Source organism: Eufriesea mexicana, unplaced genomic scaffold (assembly GCF_001483705.2).
Source record: "Eufriesea mexicana isolate 0111107269 unplaced genomic scaffold, ASM148370v2 scaffold5473, whole genome shotgun sequence".
In the NCBI taxonomy this organism is placed as follows: Eukaryota; Metazoa; Arthropoda; class Insecta; order Hymenoptera; family Apidae; genus Eufriesea; species Eufriesea mexicana.
The window spans coordinates 132,337-154,332 of record NW_016913413.1 but is presented as its reverse complement, the minus strand read 5'-3'; the positions used below and the strand labels follow the sequence as shown (position 1 = coordinate 154,332).

At 27.6% G+C, this 21,996-nt stretch overlaps 3 protein-coding genes across 3 annotated transcripts; 2 read left to right on the top strand and 1 right to left on the bottom strand.

The window, feature by feature from the left end:
- The first annotated feature begins 1,534 nt into the window (after positions 1-1,534).
- On the top strand, positions 1,535-6,130 carry LOC108552078 (leucine-rich repeat-containing protein 9-like). Its single transcript, XM_017906477.1, has 16 exons — positions 1,535-1,559; positions 1,617-1,807; positions 1,868-2,008; positions 2,106-2,240; positions 2,298-2,447; positions 2,533-2,697; positions 2,774-2,893; positions 2,974-3,113; positions 3,189-3,387; positions 3,468-3,628; positions 3,692-3,836; positions 3,946-5,046; positions 5,132-5,287; positions 5,352-5,649; positions 5,727-5,920; positions 5,984-6,130. Exons 1-16 carry the CDS (start codon positions 1,535-1,537, stop codon positions 6,128-6,130), a joined length of 3,468 nt encoding a protein of 1,155 aa, XP_017761966.1.
- Positions 6,131-6,408: 278 nt separating this feature from the next.
- Positions 6,409-15,099, top strand: LOC108552077 (actin-binding protein anillin). The gene is made up of 24 exons (XM_017906476.1): positions 6,409-6,558; positions 6,665-6,795; positions 6,893-7,279; positions 7,375-7,700; positions 7,776-7,989; positions 8,060-8,187; positions 8,279-8,384; positions 9,998-10,124; positions 10,429-10,607; positions 10,700-10,894; positions 11,122-11,659; positions 11,759-12,042; positions 12,123-12,225; positions 12,285-12,520; positions 12,610-12,717; positions 12,800-13,002; positions 13,106-13,238; positions 13,304-13,556; positions 13,638-13,802; positions 13,884-14,140; positions 14,238-14,408; positions 14,479-14,701; positions 14,773-14,917; positions 14,991-15,099. Exons 1-24 carry the CDS (start codon positions 6,513-6,515, stop codon positions 15,097-15,099), a joined length of 4,767 nt encoding a protein of 1,588 aa, XP_017761965.1. The 5' UTR covers positions 6,409-6,512.
- Positions 15,100-16,185: 1,086 nt separating this feature from the next.
- CPR28 (cuticular protein 28) lies at positions 16,186-18,120 on the bottom strand. The gene is made up of 3 exons (XM_017906500.1): positions 18,044-18,120; positions 17,033-17,280; positions 16,186-16,903 (listed from the first exon to the last, which is right to left on the bottom strand). Exons 1-3 carry the CDS (start codon positions 18,050-18,052, stop codon positions 16,843-16,845), a joined length of 318 nt encoding a protein of 105 aa, XP_017761989.1. The 5' UTR covers positions 18,053-18,120; the 3' UTR covers positions 16,186-16,842.
- Between the last annotated feature and the right edge of the window lie 3,876 nt (positions 18,121-21,996).

The window sequence follows — 21,996 nt, the reverse complement described above, 5'->3', positions numbered from 1 at the left end:
ATAATGAAAAGATTGTTAATGAATGCTTAGTTGCAGAATCTCAAATTTTTTTGTACATTCATACGAATTAGATACAATATCCAATATAAACTTTACAAAAACTTCAAGTATGATATTTTAAATATATTTCATCATATCAGATGCTTAATTATAGCCATATGATACACATAAAAATGTCATAGGAACTTTTCTAATGCATTTTATCCTTTTGTTTTAAATAATATACACCTCGGAGCTAATGACTCATAAATAAGGTCTTCTTTTTTTATATTAATATGTGAAATATAATTATGTTTATTCTGATTAATTGTTTTATTTAAGTATATATAACTTGAAACTACTAAATCGAATTGGGTAAAGATTTCAATTTAACCTAATCTAATTTTACCTAATCCAAGTGTCAGATATCTGCGATTTCGAGTTCTCGCGTATTAAGTTTTATTTATATAAGATACTTGTACGTATTTCATAATAATTATAAATTGAATGACATTTATAATATTAGGAAATTTATTATAATCGAATTACAAGTTCCTATCATCAACATGCTTTAAATAGTTTACGGTAGAATAATCTTATTTATATACTCGGAAAAAAATTATACATTTATGATCCAATGGCTTTGAGGTATTATATTAAAGTATTACAGTGATAATGTATATAAATCTCATTGTTGATTACCTATCAAACATAAAATATCGATATGTCTAGGCAACACTTAAATGTATTGCTTAGGCATTTTGAACGTATCATTCATTCTGTTTTATTAACTTTAATATTTTCAGAAAGTATTATATTTAAATGCCTAAGTTTTACACAATAATCATAATTACGTCACATTTATGACTGTATAATAGATAAGACTAGAAAGATTGACTTTGTTTTATATGTCATATTTAAACTTTAGTTCCTAGGTTAAATACTATTTGAATAAATAACAATTAAATTGTAATTAATATAGAATGATACATTTTGTAATTTTTACGTATCGTATGGTATTCAAAATATTATATGTATATATTTATATGATTTCATAATTTTTTTTATCTATATGGACACGAAAATTGTGTAGCAACTACATAATATGAATATTAATAATAAAAAAAAAAAAAAAATGTGAAATCATGTGCAACATAAAAAACTGTGCTAACATTTCATGTTTATTTTGTGATTTCTATTTGACTTCTACACATATTTTTATTCAAAACTTGCAATTATTATATATAATAAATATGACAAAATAAATTAATATTTAAATTTTATGACAATTTTTATCAAATGTAAAAACATGTTCTCTTTATGCAATTATAAATTCATACACTTAAGTATAATTAATAGTATAAAAAATTTGAATTTTAAATTGCAATAAATACTGTTCTGAAGCAAGGAAAAATTAATAATTAAAAATTAATAAAGTTGATACTTTAATAATAGTAATATATAGTTCAAATTATCAATTAGTTCTTGTTAAAAGTGAAAAGATGAGATTCGAAACAATTGCTGTTTGAAATAAAGGTTAATCGTAAACAGGATAATGGACAATTTTGTGGATAATAAAGGTAATAAAAGTACGTTAAAACGAATAAAATATTTTTAATAAATAAATCTATCTGTAGAAAAGAAGAAAAATAATAAACATGAATTGTGTTTGTTCTATTCTACAATTACATCATTCGAAACATTATTATTTTCGAAGCGAAATATTCGAATATTAATAATAATTGGTCAACGAAATATTAATTCCTTTAGTGCAATTTCGGAACTAATTGAATTGCAGGAACTATGGATAGCCGAATGTGGTATTCAGGTAATAATTTGTTTTTAAATTTGACGTAGTTAAAGTATTATAGTAAGTTAATTTATTTAGGATGTCCCACCATTTAAAGAAAATTGTTTACTGAAAAAACTTTATTTATATTCCAATGAAATATCTTATATACCAAATTTAGAAGCTTGTTGTCACTTAACTATTTTATATCTATCAGGAAATAACATACATGAACTTGAGGTATAAACATTTCATTGTTTATTTTCCAAGTAAATATACCCTCATATTTTATATTATTTTTATATTTTACTAAATAATGTACATTTTATTTATACAGAATTTGGATACTTTAACATGGTTACAAGAGCTCAATTTGGCTAACAATAAACTAGAAAGAATAAATAAAATATCATGGAGAAAATTGGAATTATGTAACTTAAACCTAGCAGGAAATCCTTTATGTTTTATAAGGGTATGTAAAATATTTGAATGAACTATTTATATGTTAATATCTTTTTTCAATTGCAAGGACATAAAATATCTATCACAATTGCAAAAATTAAATTCATTAGTATTTGCGGATTCATTATATGGAGATTGTCCTTTGGTAACATCCTGTAACTATCGTATATATGTTATTCATTATCTTCCACATATTAAAAAATTAGATCATTACAAAGTATGTGAGAAAGAAAGACATTGGATCAACTATTTTTTCAAGTACTTATATTATCTTTTATAAGTATACTAATACTTTTAAATAGATTTCAGAACTAAGTTTCATTTTCAGGAAACAAATAACATACTACAATGTATTATTTCATAAGCAAATAAACATGCATTTGACTTTACTGAAACATAAATATAAGGAGTACAAAAAGGAAATGCGTAACTTTAAAAATCAGCTATATATAATTGAAATGAAAAAGGTATTTAATGCTTCAATATAATTTTTATATGTAGTATAATATTATTGCTATTAATTATATCCTATTTGTCATACAGAATGATCAAAATTGTTTAAAAAACAAAATATATGATGAATCACAAAATATATTGTTGCAAATGAAATTAAACAAAAAGTACCTCAAGGAAATGGGAGAAAAGCTAGTCTTGCGATCTAAAGTATAATAATATCAATGTTTTATTTTTTAAATTATTTAATGTAAATTGCTTATGGTAATTCAATGTTACTTATACATCAGATTCTACAACAACAGTTGTTAATTAATATGAATTATTGTGGAAATATAAATTTTGTGGAATACAATACTGCTTCAAAAAATACAGTTATTCAATTATGTAAACAATTTTTACAAGCATCATTATGTTCAGTCACAAAAGAGTATGTAAAATATTCAATTATATTAATGAAACTATTTAAACAATAAGACTTGATAACTTTTTATTTTATTCACAGAAGCCTAGGCATAATAGATTTAAGATTACATAAAGTGACAAAAGTAAGCAATAAAGAAATAGATCTGTTAAATACTTGCACAAATCAAAGTTTGCAATCAGATGAATGCAATATGATATTAAAAATTTTAGCTTTTCCTGGAGTGACAGATATTCAAAAGTGGCCTTTTAATTTTTTTCAATCTGACTTACTTATTGAAGTATTTATATGTATTTTGTTTTAAAAAATAAAATTTTGTTCTATCAAAAAATATTATAAATCAAATATTTTAATTAACAGCAAGAAATAACGGTAACTAATTGTTTGGCAGCAGCAGACTGTGACTGGTTGAATAAAGTATTGTTAACAAAGAAAAATAGAAATATAAGTACTTGCAATATTTGTGAAAAACGACGTGTTTGTGTACTTGTACAAACACCAATTGTCAACTCTGTTGAAAAGTAAGAACCAAAAAATATCAATTTTAATGTTTTTCATATAAAAAGTATAATACTCCTATATAGAATAGATAATGCCCATGACTTCCTACATATAAAATATACAAATTATGAAAACAACTCAAATGAGATTTGCCAGATGTTTAAATTGACAAATATGAGCATAACAAATCCTATGTTTGTAATAGAATATGAATATATATTACATGAAGTAATAAAAGTAATAAATTTTGTTGTAATTATTTGACTTCAATTATTTTTTATGATATTCAAATTTTCATTTTACCATACAAAAAATATTATAAAAAATTGTTTTACAGGAAGGTGGATATAAAAATAGAATTGTTACATACACAGTAGATGATTCCATATTTACATGTTTATCTAATTCTAATATCAAGCAATATATCAATAATGACGAAAAAATAGAGATGTACAATCTTGTAAAAATATGTGTTTGTGGACAAAACATAAATTCAGTTAATATAAATTTGGATTTGCCTAACTTGAGAGAATTTGATATTTCTTACAATCAGCTAAATGAATTTCCAAATTCATGTATTATGAAAAATGTACAAATATTAAATATAAGCTTCAATAATATAAAAGTATTACATATTAAAGAATCCTTACCAGTACTACAAGAATTAGATATATCATGGAACTCCTTAATGTATTGTTTCCAATGTATTAGTACTTTTATAACTTATGTACCTAATATGTATAAGTTGAAGATATATAATAATCCTTTCAATGATGTTACTGATCCTGAATTAGTAGAATATTTGGTACACATATATTTACCAAAACTACAATTTATTAATAATTATAAATGTGAAATTCTTAATGTACCCCAGAATTATTTTCCATGTGGATTTAATATGTGTAAACTAAACAATAAACGACGTAATAAATTTATTTATTTAAAACAAAGTATACTGAAAAATATGGAACAGCCAAAATTGCTAGAGGAGAAAAACATAGAGCAAGCAAAATACATTCATATATCTGAAGATTTTCTTGCAGCATCAAACATTTTGGAAAGAGTAAAAAATGTACATGAGCTTTGTGCTACTTATTGTTTATTGTCTATAATTCTTCCTACAAGACCTTTAAAATATCTAATCAAACTGAATCTTGGAAGTAATTTTATTTCAGTCTTGAATGATTTCACTCAAGAGAATTTCCCATCATTAAAATATCTAGATTTTACTAATAATTTAATAGCAAATTTGGAACCTATGGGAACATTTCATACATTACAAGAATTTTATTGTGGAAATAATGTAATAAAAAACATTGTACAAATAGACAATGTTAAAACTTGGCAAGCATTACATGTTATAGACTTTTGCAATAATCCAATAAGTACAGATGCAATACATAAAAAATTTATTATATTTCATTTAAGTAATATTGAAGTAAGTAAAACTTTTATTTCATTTTAAAGATATAAACGATTAAACATCATATAAATATTTATAATTGTTACAATTTTACTAGTAGTATATTTCTGGAGAATATGTAAAAAATTCAGATATTTCTGAGGCAAGATGTATTTTTGGCAATAAATTTGATAAATATGTATTAAATGCATTATATGAGACAGATCACTTAACAAATATTACACAACTGAGTCTAGTTAACTGTTCTTTATCAAAGGTATGTTATTGATTATAACATGTAGCACTCTTAATAGTATTTCTGATTTATACAATTTTGTTAGGTAGATCTTTCTGCAGAACTTCTACCATGGTTAGAAAGTTTAGATTTAAGTAAAAATCAAATAACTTATTTATGGGGTCTTCAGTCTTTTAAGTATTTACATACATTATGTTTAAGTTATAATTGTCTTGAAACATTTAATGGAAGTGATCATAAAAATAATAAGTGTACATTTCCAAAATTGTACACTTTATTTCTAGATCATAATTGCATTAAATCATTAATGAATATTACTAAACAAAAATTACCAGTCATTAAATATCTATTTTTAAATAATAATTATCTTCGGAATATTAATGGTAATATTTTATTTTATTAGAATAATCTTTTATATATTAATAAAATTACCTGTCATCAATTTTTATGAAATATTTAGGAATAAGGCACTGTTCCACATTGAAATCTCTTATACTGGATCATAATGAAATTGAATTACTAAATGTAGAAGATTTTATTGATAATAATAATCTAGAGATTTTATCTCTTGAAAATAATAAATTAAAATCTTTAGAATTTATTCAATCATTACACAAATTGAAGAGACTTTATATTGGTGATAATTGCTTAACAGTAAGTATAAATCGTAATTCAGGATAAATATTGAATTTGATAATGGTCTACATTATATTCTAGAATGAAATTGAAATACAGTATTTACCATTATTAAAAAATTTAGAAGAAGTAATATTTGAAGGAAATCCTATATATAATGAAATAAATAGGAATAAAATTATTGCTCATGATTTTGAGGTTAAAGAAGCAAATATTGAAGAAATATAATGTGAAAATAATAAAGTTCATAAATTTTAATGAATATACTTTAAAAATTACATTAATAAAAATATGTTTTTTATTATCAATTAATACAAAATAATTTTAGTAGTCTTAAGATATATAAATATAACGAAGTATAATAAAATATGATTTACGTTATTCTGATAATGAATATTTATTTATACTAATTTTATGAATGAATTTTTGATAGTGAATCATGGTTATACATACATCCGATATAATACGGTCTTCATTCTTACTTTTATATCATAACTACACACACGTAGTATAGTTTACAGCAAAAGTCAACTAGAATGTAATAAGGCACGTTAGTTTCGTATTATAACTATATCTAACCTTAGTTACGAGTCATTCAAAACAAAACCAAATGGAGCTAGAAACAATACTGCGAAAATGTGCAACAACGAATAAATGTAAACAGTAATTTAAATTAGTATTTATGTATACATTTTATAAGTGTTGTAACAATACATTTTATACGTATTTTATAATTATTTAATAGAAATTATGTTCTTGTAGCAGAAGTAAAATCGGAAGATAATGAAAAAAGGGAGGATGAATATTTTCAAAAAATATACGAACAGTGGAAGGGCGCCAAAGCTAAAGATAAAGATTTAACTTATAAAGTGATACCCAAATTTTATTTTAAGGTAATATAAAAAGTAAATATAAAATATTCACGATTAAATAAAAATTTTGTATACGTATTTATATATTTTACATAAAAATTTGTTTCATACATTTTAGCTACCGAAAGAAGACGAAATTTTACCACAAAAATTACGCGAAGAAACACGAGCTTTATTTTTACAAAGACGTTCACGACAATTGCTAGATAATAACGAACTTAAGGCATTATGGGTATTATTAGATAAACACCACAGTCCTCCTTTATCAGGGGAAGAGCAATTAATCAATTATGAAGATTTTAAGAAAGTAGGGAAATTAGCTGGTGCAAAATGTAGCCCATATTTCACAGCTGTTGTATTTGCTAAATTGCAACAAGGTGACCCTCATGGTAGAATTAGTATAATGGCATTGTTTAATTATGTTATGAGAAAGGTATGGTTGCACCAAACAAGAATTGGACTTTCTTTGTATGATGTTACTGGTCAAGGATATCTTAGAGAATCAGTGAGTGTTATTATTGTATCTTAATTAATTTAATATAAATTCTTACAACTGACATAAACAACACAAATTTTATTTATATTGTTTATCTCTTACAGGATTTAGAAAACTATATTCTAGAATTAATACCAACATTACCTCAACTTGAAGGACTTGAGAAATCATTTCATTCATTTTATGTTTGTACAGCTGTAAGAAAGTTTTTATTTTTCCTTGATCCACTTCGAACTGGCAGAGTTAGAATTCAGGATATTTTAGCATGTAGCTTCCTTGATGATCTCTTAGAATTAAGGGATGAGGATCTACCTAAAGACTTACAGGAAGCAAATTGGTTTTCAGCACCATCAGCTCTTAAAGTTTATGGGCAGTATCTCAATCTTGATAGAGATCATAATGGGATGCTCAACAAAGAAGAACTTGCTGGGTAATTTAAATGAAATAATTAAATTTGCAAAATTTGTATATGATCATTCAAATCTTACAAAATTCTTTTGAATAGATATGGTACAGGAACATTAACTGGAGTATTTTTGGAAAGAGTATTTCAAGAATGTTTAACATATGAGGGAGAAATGGATTATAAAACATATTTAGACTTTGTTTTAGCGTTAGAAAATCGACATGAACCACAGAGTTTACATTATTTATTTAGAATTCTTGATATTAATAATCGTGGTTATTTGGATACATTTTGTCTTAATTATTTTTTTCGCGTATGTATATTTATATATCACACAAGATTCTTTTGTAATATACATTTCTAATAACTGAATGTGCTTTCAGGCCATACAAGAACAAATGACAATGCATGGTCAAGAACCAGTGAGTTTTGAAGATGTTAAAGACGAAATATTTGATATGGTAAAGCCAGCAGATCCATGTAAAATTACATTGCAAGATTTATTATCCTGGTAAATAATTGTTTATCTACTTAGAAACTAAGAGTCATGACTTTTTGAAGAAAAATATTTTATCATCTATTCCTTACTTTATATTTTATAGTGGACAAGGTGATACAATGGTAAGTATCTTAATAGAATTTCATGGCTTTTGGGCATATGAAAATCGTGAAGCTATGGCAGCTGATACTGGCGACGAATCATCCCATGTTTAAAAGATAAAGATTCATAAAATATGACACATTCCTTAATGCACAGATTAGATATACATACAATTTAAAAAGAAAAAGAAATTATTTTTTTGATTCTACATTAGAAATTTTAAAAATATCTAAAAAATATCTACAAAAATATTTAAATGATATGTAATTTTTCAATAAAAATATTTTTTTACAAATTGCTATCAATTATTATTTAGTATTAGTTTCTAATATTTAATAAAGATGAATTTCATGTCATAAGATTATTTTCTTAGTTATTTAATTTTTTTAATTTAAAATATATTTTCATATTAAATCATATTTAATCTTACAAACTTTATTTCATCTACCAATAGAAATGCTCCATTTCAAACTGTCCTATGCAAACGTATTCTACCCCTCTTTGGGCGTAAGTTTAATGACGTTTATAGCTCTGCAGTTGCTCCAATCCCACAAAGGTCTTCGGTTGGTTTTCCTGTGACGCTTCTTATCATGTTTGAATTTTGTAGAAATTCTTTCATATTTTACATATCTTTTATTGCGTAAAGACAGTGCCATTATAACGACAAATATTTAGTGTGAAATTGTATTGTTTGTTTTACGATTAATATCATCCGATACGTTCGAAAGTAAGAGCTGTCATTTTTAGACATTCGCACGCGTTTGATTATTATGGCGGTTGTGTTTAAATTCAACGGTTGGAAGTGACTTGCGACGTAAAGGAGCACTTTGATATTTTTAATTATTTGTCACCATTGATTTTTATTGATTTACTATATAAAATCTGGTGAATATCGTTAATATTTTAAAAGCAATTATAAAGCGTCAGTTGGGATTAGGATAGTACCGTTTACCATACAATGGACCCTTTCACTCAGGTAAGGCCCTTTTATTCAATTGCAGTACGTAACTCCAGGTAATAAGAGTTTATGAAGTTCGAAAAAAATTGCTCATAACTACTATATTATTTTTATAAATAAACTATTATGAATATTGTTTATTTTTTATATCAATATAACTAGTTTTTGATATTTTGTTTTAATTTGTTATTTATTTACTTAAATGTATTTATTATAATTTATTATTTGGTAATTTCTTTTTTTTTGTTTAAACAATTTTTTCAGATATATTTAATTAAGTTTTATAATTTTAGTGAATATTTTATATAGGTAAAATATTATAAAATGATATTAGTATTAAAAATGAAATTAATATTATTTATATATAATTGTTAACATTAGAATATTAACATATAATAATAACAACCTTATTTAATTAAATAGCGAATGTTGGAGCGTGCTAGAGCAAGAAGAGAAAAATTAGATACTCAATTATCAAATGCAGGGCATGATATCCAAAAAAGACGTAGTCCATTGAAGGATGCTAATGCTATTTTAGCCCAGGCTACAGGTATCATTATCTAATATTTATTTTTCTAAATATGGCAACAGACTACATTTATTTATGTTAACAATAAAACAAAATATTGAGAAATAATACTTTTGTGATATTAGAAAACATTTTTAACTATCTTATTTTTTTCTAAATTTCAAGTTACTAAGAATAAAACTCCAACCAAATCTCCTGCTAAAGTATCAACAGAGAATATATCTCCAGCAAAGTCTCCACGAAAATCTGTATCTAAAAGTATTATTAATGAAAATAATGAGCACATAAATAAAGAGAATGGCAAGATTGGACTCTGCAATGTGAAGACAAAATTACAAAGGCTTGGGAGGCTGTATTCTGGTAAGCCATATTGTACAGTACACCTACACAATTTGATTCAAACTGGTTTCTTACACTACTTTACTTTAATACATATATATGTATCTTATTCGCATATACTTTGTGTATGAATAGTAAATATAATATTTTATTAGGATTCTTTTAGTTTTATTTTATATTTAATTACTATTAGTTTATCAATATATTATTATATTTTAAATAGATATATGTCAAGATTAATTTGTTGTATTGTGTAATACTTGTATATTTAAATTTACATGATTGTCTTTTTCATATTCTTAGTGAAACATCTTTTTTTTAACAGATGACAGTAGCAGAGAGTTAAGTTCCCCAATTCACAGAACAGAAGAAAAATTTCATGCAGAAGAAGAAGAAGAAGTCATTGTACAAAAAACACCCAAAAGAGGAGCTAGGCTTGATAGATTAGCAGCTCTTGCTTCAACAATTAATAATTGGGAAGATGACCTTTCACATCCAACTTTAGTAAGTAAATTAGAAATTATTGGAATATATTATTTATTAATCAACATATTTTGGATAGTAAATGGTAATTAAATAATATGAACAAATTTTAGGTAAAACCAGTAAGTAATAAAGCAGATAAAATACAAGCAAAGTTAAATCAACAAGTGAAATGTGCTTCAGAGCCACAACCAAGCACAAGTGGTTATAATAAAGGAAGTAGAAATAGTAAAGGTACTTATTCTAAAAAAGAAGAATCTTGTTCTACAAAGCAATTGAAATGGGACAAGACTATATTGGAAACACTAGTAAGTAATTTATATCAATAGCAAGTAGATTCTATTTTATTTTAAGTATAATTGGAGCCTAAAGCTTCTCAAAATTTTTCTATGAAGCAATCGTTATAAAAATAATATTTTAAAAATAATAGTTTGTCTTTCTTTTTAATCTCTTATTGCACATAATGATTATACTAAGAGTAAAGTTGGAAATGTATGTAATTATTAAATCTGTTAGATTAAAATACTATTTCCAGGAGGCTCAAGGTTTTAGTCGTACAGAAAGCGATAGTCGCCTTGTATATGATTATAAGGCTTGTTCTCAGGAAAAAGATGCGGAGTCTTCGAGTTCATCGCCTAAACATCTTCGGCAAAATCAGGAAACCATTATGACACTCTATGGACAAAAAAATTATAAAAAAGGAGAAGATTCTACAAAACATAAGTATACCAAAAATTCTAACACACCAGAAAAAACATCAAGAAATGCAACATCCAGCACAAATAGCACCCGATTAACACCTAGATATGGTTTAAATGGCTCTCCTAAAAGTCCTGCTCAATCTAGCCCAGGTTCAGTATTAAGCAAAGCTTCATTATTTGAATCCAAAAATACAGAAGCAAAGGTGAAAGATCCTACTCAAATGACACTTTCTGAGAGAATGGCACTATTTGAAAAGAATAAAGGAGAAGCGCCATTATTACCTAAAGCACCTCTTACTATGTCTATACCACCAAAAAAATTACAAGAAAAAGATAAAACTAGTTCACCAACAACACATTCAAATAGTGGAGGTATTTCTGGAATAATAAATAAATTATATAAAAATATAGATCATTATAATTAAGTAACAACAATTTAATGTGATTTCATATGTGATGATTCTGTTACAGCAAAAGAACGACCTAAAGCTGATATCCCTAATAATGCTGTTAATGTCCAACGAGAAAAGTTTGAGCAAGGCTTAAATATGCAAGAGTTAGAAAATAATATTTTACGTAACACTTATTTGGAACGACAACGCGAATTAGATATGTTACGTTCTCGTTTCAATAGAAATAAGGAAATGGCACAAGCAGCTGCTGGTTCGTATATTAGAACAAGTGAAAGTAGTGAAGGAAAACCAAATTCACCAAAAAATTCTCCAATTTGTCCAGTAAAACCAACACCTGCACCTGTAAGCAAATATTTAATTTTTATCTTGTTTCTAGATATTTTAAAAAGAGATAATGAACATGTTATGTACTATTTTTATAGGATCAAGGTGTTCCACCTCCTCCACCACTTCCACCACAGTCGCATATTTCTAACGAAAAATTAATTCCAAATGAAAATAAAAATTCACCAAATAAAAGACAAGGTATAAATTATAATTATATTTTTTGCCTTTACTTAATTTTAATTTCTTGTATTTTGAAGTTGTAGGAAGTCCAATGAAAACAACACAGCAGGTAAAAATAGCGTCTGACATTAAACGCATTCGTGTTGCTCCACCGAAACCTGGACATCTCTATCCTAATCTTTCTAAAATTGAAAATACGACAGAAACAGAAACCGATACAGAATATACCGTTAATAGCACAGAAGCAGAAACTGCTACTTTAGATGAGAAAACTGACACAGAAACAGGGACAGAGGCTGAATATTATGTTCAAGTAAGATAATTTTATGAAATATGAGTTTAATAATATAAAATTACATTTTATGTAATTTTTATAATCATTATATATTAATTTTCATATAGGATAATGAAACTGAAACCGAAAGTGAAGAAGAAAAAGAAGATATGAATAGTAGTCTTGGTAGAAGCATTTTGCGTGTTGTAAATGAACAAAGTTTTTTGAATAAGAAGGTACATTTAAATTTTTCAAACTAATACTTATTCTATATGTCATAAATTTATATACAGTAATATTTCAAAAACACAATTACAGAGATCAATTGATCCTGATCCAGATAGCACAACTTCCGATATTTCAGTATTAGATGAGATGGATGAATATTTAGATGAGTGTCTTGCCTTACAAGAAACACACACTGGAAATGCTTATGTAGAAGAAGGACCAACTCCTCCGAAATTAAACAAAGGTGGTAAAAGTCCATCAACAGCTTCAACAAGTTTTAAATATAGCGATGTGTAAGATATAAAGTTAACAATTAAATATTGATATAAATTTGATGTTTAGATTAATTGAAAGTATTAAATTATTTTATTTATTCGATTATTTTAATTTTTTAAGCTCATCGTATCGTTCACCTATAAAAAAAGTTACTTCAGCATCTCCTAAAAAAGGCGAGCCTTACATCGTAGATGGTGAAAATTGTGTACCATTAATGCATAGTATTAGCTTTTATAGACGTCAGCAATCTCAAGTAAGCTAAGTGAATGTAGTCATTTTCAAATTTAAAGTGTGAAACTAACATTAAATTAATTTTAGACGCCAAAAACACCAGTACGTATAATATCCAGAGCACAAGAATCGACTGATATTATTCCTGATACAACGCAAATTGACGTTAAGGAGGAAGCAATTTTAGTACAAGAAAAAGTGAAACGTTTATTAGATGAAGTATGCAAACAGCAAACGATTATTGGTCAAGCTAGTCAGGCACTAAATTTGTGTACTTCTACAGTAGAATTCAATGGTTCCAGAGAACAAGTTGAAGGAGAAAGATTGCTGCTCGTTGCTAGTAATTTTGTACATTATATAAGTATTTTTATTAATTAAATTTATTAATTAAATAATATAAAATATATATTTCCTATTATAGCTCATAGACGACAAGCCGCATTAAACGAAGTTCAACGATTAAAAGTCGAAGGTACTTTAAAACCTGTTAGTCCTGGATCACCAGAAGTACAAGAAAGTGGTTCTTTGACTGTTTCGGCTATTACTTTACCTCTTAAAAGAGATTACTTTCGTAATATGGGTACAAGTAAGTCAAATATTATAAAATAGGCATAAAAGCATTATTTAAATCTCATCAATAATAATTTATTTCTTGTAACAATTTCAGGCACATGCCTTCATTTTGTTTGTTTGATGCGACATTTGGAAGAAATAGTTGTTACTCCGATAGTTGTAGCAGAACCTGGTGACTCATGCCTACGATTTCCATCAACATTAAAATTAAACGATTTATATAATGATTTCAAAATTACTATTGAGATATACTCATTGCAAACACAACCTGAAATCTTGCCACATGAAATTAAGTATCATATTAATAATGGTAATGGTTGTAGTAATAGTAGCAATAATTGTAATAAAAAAGTAAGCACACATTTTAATACATATATATAAATATCTTAAGATTTATTTTACTATAAAATTATGTACAATTTATTAAGTACTGAAATATCTTTTCTAGTTAGTAAACAAAACTCCAAAAAAATTTTTGAAACAAGAAAGTCGGCTAGTAATGCCTAATGTGCAAAGTCCAGCTGGACCATCTGCTGTTAGATCTCCATCTTTTCAACTGTCTGGCTACGTTATATTCAGTTTGAAAGAAATACATCGCCAACAATTCACGCTGAATAAGGTATATATAATGAATATTCAGTATAAGAGTTTTAGCGTTTAATAGGAATTACTTGATTTTCAATTTATAGGTACCACCACAATCTCCGTTAGAAGGCCGATTACAAATGCATGTTTCGTGTGAACTGTCGGTAGCGGTAGAACATAGAGGATTTCTTACAATGTTTGAGGATGTATCTGGATTCGGTGCTTGGCATCGCAGATGGTGTTTGCTTAAAGGTTCTACTTTATCGTACTGGAAATATCCCGATGATGAGCGAAAAAAGGCTCCCATTGGGAGCTTAGATTTACAAAGTATGTTTATTGGTTTAATTAATTATATGTTATTATGATTTAGAATATATCTAATTATTGTATATTTATAGATGTTAGTACAACAAATGTAGGATTAGTTTCTCGAGATATTTGTGCCCGCCCTAATACTTTTTTACTCGAAACAACTAGAGCTGCGGAACCTGAAGATACTGAAAGTTTAATTATGGTTAGAAATGGAAATACGACAATAATTAGGTAAGTATTCCAGGCGTTACTTTATTTAATTAATTCAAAATAATAAAATCAATTGATTTTTAATTATTTTTAGGCACCTTTTATCAGCCGACACAAAAGAAGATAGATTGGAGTGGTGTTCGAAAATTAATAAAACATTGAATTTGATACATGCTTGGGGTGGGCCATTAGCATTTTCGTAATAATTTGTATGCAAAAAAAAAAATTATAGCGTATTAAAGTACGCTTATTTATTAATATAATGCGTATACGTGTGTGTACGCAATGTATACTTGTGTATACTAAATAATGCAATTAAATTTTAATTGAAACTAGTTTATCTATATTTGAAATCTGTATATTATAAATATGATAAATCACGAGAAAAAAATTATTTGCTAGAAATTAACACGGATTGCTTTGAATAGCATAAAGTAAAAAGTTATATTTTGTTGTAGATATAACGATTTTAATCATGTAACTATTAAAAAGTAATCAACCTTTCAATTTCAGATAAATTAAAGTGTTTCTGATAAAGATTAATGTCTAAAAAAGAAGCATTTTTCTTTAAACTGAAATAATTTACAAATTGACAATTATTTATAACAAGATGATTTTGTACAATTTAATTTCAAAATGAATTAATTAGAAAATAATATAGAAAATTGTTAGTTACAAAAATCTTGAAACATTATGAATTACTTGTAATTTAAAAAGCTTATGCATTTACTATAATGCATTCTAATAATTTAATATGATTATAATATTAAAAAGTTGAGTACAGTTAGAACTGTTGTTACACATTATTTTTGAATTTCGCAATGATTCTAATTATGTGCCTTTTAATAATATTAGGTGACATAATATATTATATTGTAAATAGTAAACAACAGTACATTAGAATAGTCACTAACAAATATATAGCCAAATAGATATATATTATATATATATATATATATGTGTGTGTATACACAAGTGCTTTTTTCTGTAAAAGATAATATCCTATGAAAATTATAAAAATTTTGTAATTGAAAGTATTTTTGTATTTTTTACTTTTATATATTAAAATTTTATTTTATGCTAGTGGTAGCAAATATTCAAAATAAAAGGACAGTGAATAGATTTTCTTACATTTATCCCTATCTATTTATTGTTCATTTATATATAGAAAGAGAAAGAAAATTGTGAGTGAATAAAAACGTTGATAAAACGATAAATAAAAATTCACAATTTTTATTAAAACATACATGTTTAAATTGTGTATATATTTATTTGCACAATTGGTGTATTATTACATACATACAATAAGGGTATAAAAATAATTACTCATTTTCACGCGAATTTTAAAATGTGTAAATGAGTGGTTTGTCGTCGCCTCTCTAAAAATGAATCGTGAGTGGAACCTCTAACGTCTCTCGTTCAAAATGTTTAGCAGTAGCTTCTCGGAACTATGCAAAATAACTTGTTTATGCATTGGCACGTATTTCATAACTGCAATTACAATGTATATTGTTGTCATAATTTTTATTTCAAAAAAAGATCGTTTTAATAAGTAGCTTCAAGCTTACTTGTTTATTATTGTATTAAGACTTTTGATATAATACTATAGAAAATACAGTATATCTGTGTGTAGTGAATGTTAACCATCAATGATGTCTCTATCTCAAACTGTGAATTTAGTGTTAATAAAGATAGAGAAAAGATAATAGGTATATTTCATTAATAATCATAATAACAATGGATACATAAAGATGAACAAATTAAGGCGATTATTTCAAATCAATAATCAACAATTTTGTAAACGATCGAGTTTACAATATAGTGAATCACGTGTCATGCGAATTAAAATGTGCGTTTACGATGTTTTCATACACTTATACTAGCGTGTGTCGATAGTCAGGAAGTCCTAGATACGATTAGCGCGGAACTTCAGTTCTTAGTCGTTCTTATTTCGAAACGAGATTGATGGTAGGGCGGAATCCATTTTCGTCGGCGGTGTAATCAACCCTTTAAGCAAGTAGTTATGCTTTTTGTATATGTGTAATTAATTATTTCGAAAGAAAGATATATTATTAGAGTATAAATATAATATCAATTAATGTTTCTTTTTTACAACATACTTTATAACTGTATTACCTGAAGGTATGACCATCTGGTGCAGTAAATGTGAAGCTACCGGTAACATCGAGGGATTCATTGTCAGTTCCCTCATTTTTCAATTCTGCAGTTTCTTCCCTCTTTTGACCGTCGCTTTGTTCATAACTGAAGTGATATCCACCTACCCCGATATTGTTTTGCTCCTCCTGCTTTACTATCGTGATGTCATTTGGATTAACCTGGGGTGCCGCGAGAGCTCCCACTATCACTGTCACGAAGATGAGAATCTGTATACAGAAAGATTATTTAAGGTTTCCGCGTCGTTTAAATTGTCAATTATTTCCATCCTAGGAGAATATTTAATTTTTGTCAAATTTTTTTTACATTCATTCTAGCTTATAAGCATACTTTTTAAATTAGTAAATCAGTAAGTTAGTTCTATTTCTTTTTAATTCAAAATAATTAATTATAATAATTTATGAAGATCACCCGGTTACGTTTACGTTTTCAAAAACAAATATAATATATATCGAATATTATTTCCATAAATTTATAAAAATCGTGTTTATAATATAAATTTACTCGGACCTTTTCAATGATTCTTCTACCACCCTATCTAAGCTACAACAAATCCTTCAAAGTTTAATGTGTGAAGATGTACCTACTGTTTACAACTATCGTGACGCGAAAATTACATTGTATTAATGCACACATATGAAGGATATAAATACAAATAATACAAGGTAACATATCACAATGTAAAAGTTCATTAGTTCCCAAGATAGAACTTAAACGATTCAACTTGGACCCCATTTTCCAAACGAGATAAGTTATCGTCACGTGGTGAAATTATGATTAATCATCGGTGCGTGAAACATCGCACACGCACAAATGTCACAGTCCTCTTCACTTTCACTATTACGTAAAAAAATTTTGGAGTTTGTGGCCGAAATCATTGGCTGCTCCCTGTATGTACGACAAAATGTGGAAGGATTCACGCGTCGCCTAATGTTACGACTTCTTCTTTCTAGATCTGCCTATGGAACCCACCGTCTTCATAGCAAGAACTTCTTCGTGCGAAGTGGACTTCTGTCCTTTCGTCCTTAAACGACGACCGATACGTGATACCAAGGATCTACGGTGCATCTGCCTTTATATAGTCGGAAAATCACGGGTGTTGCATCCCCACCTGGTATTAGACTTGCAGGAGATTCGCGGATCGGTCTCTCCCCTAACGGTATGCTAGGATGTATCCGCGACGCAACGGTGCAAGTGTCTCTTCTCTGGAGGAGCGTTTGCATTCTTTGACCGATACTGTTTGTTCTTGACGCTATTAATACGTCTTGAGCTTCAAGAAAGTTAGAAGTTTGATAGGTGTTTCGAAGCAATTTTTTAATGCCATAATCTTCTTCCTCATATTTGTATTATTTAAACAAGTCAAAGATATGTCATTGCTCACGAAGTAGAAGTGGTTCTATTTCCGTTAATTATTCTAGATCACTTAATGATGATCTACATGGTCAGTATGTTAAGAAGGATTGTATCTACATATATGAAGAAGCATTATTTGTTTATTTACTTTGATTGATGCTTTCATATTTGATTACATGACGTCTAAGAAAGGAAAGTAGCAATAATATTATTGAATAAAGCAACGAAATTAAATTTACCTTATCACTTTCTACGAGAAATAAATTATCTACATTTAATTATTATTTAATTTTGCAGACGTTAAATCCGCTTGCTAAGCATTTGGTGATGAATGAAATTTGTTGCGTGAATATTCGGTAAGTACCTATCCTCATTCGAAATGGCATTTGTGCACCTGCTAATTGTGCCATTCAGATATTACAATGAAATGTATCTTTCAGGTGGACTTTACTAAGGAACTTCGTCAGCAATGCCAAGGACCTTTTGCTTCGCTATACAGAGAAACCATAGTTCCTGTTCACACAGAGTATGTGAGTCTAGTCACGTCAAGTTCATCTATGTTTAGATCACAATAACATTTACCTTGCAAATTGAATCTTGCTAAATACATTGTAAGTAATTGAGAAAGGAAAGTTTGTGTTCATTGACTTACTAATTGTGATATTACAATTAGTAATTTTGTGACAAGATATTAGTAAAATTAATAATTTTATAATATATTTAACATATAGTTTAAGACATAAATTAACATTTTGTATTTACATTTTGATGAATCACATTTAATTTCGAGTTTTCAATATACGTGCAACGCACGTGGAATAGTTCATAACCATAGATTAAGTAAGATGCTTTGTGACGTAATATATGAAATGTATTTATTCAGAGATAATCCTACGCGCTCGAATACATGAATGAAGCATTATATTTGTATACGATGTTCCTTTTACGTCGGATTTAAAGATCATCTTTTACTTTGTTGACACAGAAAGTGACACAGGAACATCAAGCATTAATTATAAAAACATTCTTCATAGTCAAATTATCTTAATGATTAATTTAATTTTAGACGGCACACTTTTTATTTCTCACTACTGACTAAATTCTGTCACCATTTACTTATGCTACCAATATTTATTTTCTATCGACTATCATTTTTTATAGTTTCGATAATTTAAAGAAAAAGATTTTCCTATTTTATATGCAAAAAGCATATATATGCAAAACTCCTTTTTTAAAATTAATTATGTTATGTAAACTTTAGATAGGATTTAAATTAAGGTCTAAAATTCATTAGAACGGAAAAATCAATTTCATTCATTGAAATACAAATCCAAAAATTTTGTCGAAACCTTGCATTCATCCTGTCGATCAATGTTTCCAAAAATCGTAACAGTATTGCGATGGGTCAAGATGGATCGTTTGCAACAGTAATTATTTTTTATTCCTTTCGCCAAAGAGGAGACGTAGAACAGTCACTTACAAGATGTTGGTGATTTCGTAACCCGGATAATCCCCGGAGATTCATCGGTACAAAGGCGTAGAAACGACGGCTACCTGTCGCGAATAGCCGAATGTGAAAGCCAAATCTGCAAAACAGCCAATTCCTACCCCCGTTCATGGTTGTTCATTTGGTCGTCAAAGCCTCGAGGCACCGTACACGCGGCCGAGCGGCCTTGGTAATTGTGACATTTACTTTTCTCGGCGATATACGCGCGTCGAGAAGAGCCGAGGAAAGTTGGTGACGTAACTACCGGTGACCTTGCCATTTCAGAAGAAGACACGGAGGATGCCTCTGGCTACCGCATCTCCAGGCGTCTTCTCTCCTTCCCTTCACTTCTTTTTCCCTTTCCTTTCCTTCCGTGACTGTTCCACTATCGAAATTTATAACACTCTAGTCTCCTTTGGATGCGAAAAGTAAAAGTATACTCATTCATAGGTCATTTTTGAATAAAATGCCTCCTAGAGTTGATTTTTAAATTATGACAATGGAATAATTTTAATAATAAGGTCTTCAGATCATTTTATTTAAGAAAATAAGACAAGTTCTATTTCCTTTCTTGGAATTTTAGCAACAGCATCCTGCTACGAAAAAAACACGCAAATATTAAAAAGAATAAAGTTGAAGTAAAGAATAAAAGTATGAGAAAATATGTTAATGACATATAAAACAATTATTATATGAATAATACTATATGAATGTAAAATAGCAGAATGATCAAGAAGAAAATGTAAGATCACTTCAGCCACAGCTCTAACAGGAAAGGATCAGATGAAAAACACAATAAACTACTTAAAGGAAATCAATGCATATCACCAAACATAGATCACCAAGATGCAGTATTGTCGCTAATGACTTAGTACCGTACTTGAAGCAACGAAAAAGAAGAAAAGAAAGATATTAGTGCAGAATTTAGTGGAGCTTCAAGACGTTACGTTGTTTTAATTAATATTTACGAATATTATTTCTTGAAATAATTATGTAAAATGAAGTCTCATAGTCTATAGTAATCTCAACGTACAAAAGTCTTCAAGTACAATTCGTATTCATTAATCTAGGTATTGAAACACATGTGGAATATAAACGAGTCGATTGTACAAGGATAGAGTGAATACGAATATTTTGATGATGTTATGTACTGCTCCGTGAATTCGATGATTTCGTTTCATTCAATACTGAAGAAATATGAGTACTAAGGATGCGAGGATTATGTTTTTATACTGGATAAACGTCAAGAGTTGATGAAAATTTTGTTGTAATTGAGAAAATGTGTTCTGTAGTTCATTTCAGTTCTATTTGATTTCCAATTGGTGTCCTTCTCATCAATATTACATATCTCTTCGATAAGACGAAACGAGTTTACCAATCGGCTAGAAATTTTGCCGACTGTTGTGTTATCGTGAATGATTAATGATGCGAAAAGATTTTTTTATCGACTGCATAAAAACAGCTGATGTGTTCTTTATCTGTTGGTAATTAAAAATTCGCGTCTCTTAAGAAGCTATTAATCACGTTTTTACGTTTAATGATAGTCTGTGATATTTCAAACGGATACCATAAACGATCAAAGGGACTTGGATGGATAATGAAAAGCATTCAAGAGTGAAATCGTGGAAAGGGATACACACAAATGTCAATTGAGGCATTACATGTTCATACGTATTTCCGTATAGATGTAATGATCGGTAATTTTACATAATTGTTCCTTCGAAAACGTGCATTTGAATGGACAATGTAATTATTCACAAGATATGTTGTTAATAAAATTTTAGTTCAAACAGGCATTTTATGTGTTAAGTTTTATGTTCAAAAAATTAATATTGTTATTATAAAAATAATATGTAGTAGTGCCTATCCTTGAATTATCCCTTGGATTTACAAATTAAACAAAATTATTTAAAAAGATAATATCTTTGACAAATTATGCTAATGTTATTGATATATCTGTGTCTATTATTTTTCTTTTTTGTATTATGTTAAGTCAGGTATATTTTTATCGTTTTGCAAGAATTATTGTATTTTTCTTAATCGATTTGTAGTTAATGATAGACCATATCGAAATATATATTTCACT

Excerpts from the sequence above, each read along its gene's own strand:
- LOC108552077 (XM_017906476.1), top strand. The coding sequence starts at position 6,513 with ATGGAGCTAGAAACAATACTGCGAAAATGTGCAACAACGAATAAAT. Across the intron at positions 7,990-8,059 it reads GTCTTAATTATTTTTTTCGC|GCCATACAAGAACAAATGAC; the intron begins GTATGTATATTT and ends ATGTGCTTTCAG. Across the intron at positions 10,608-10,699 it reads ACCTTTCACATCCAACTTTA|GTAAAACCAGTAAGTAATAA; the intron begins GTAAGTAAATTA and ends AACAAATTTTAG.
- CPR28 (XM_017906500.1), bottom strand. Across the intron at positions 16,904-17,032 it reads CCAGATGGTCATACCTTCAG|GGTTGATTACACCGCCGACG; the intron begins GTAATACAGTTA and ends ACTTGCTTAAAG.
- LOC108552078 (XM_017906477.1), top strand. The coding sequence starts at position 1,535 with ATGGACAATTTTGTGGATAATAAAG. Across the intron at positions 1,560-1,616 it reads CAATTTTGTGGATAATAAAG|AAAAGAAGAAAAATAATAAA; the intron begins GTAATAAAAGTA and ends ATCTATCTGTAG. Across the intron at positions 2,894-2,973 it reads AGCTAGTCTTGCGATCTAAA|ATTCTACAACAACAGTTGTT; the intron begins GTATAATAATAT and ends CTTATACATCAG.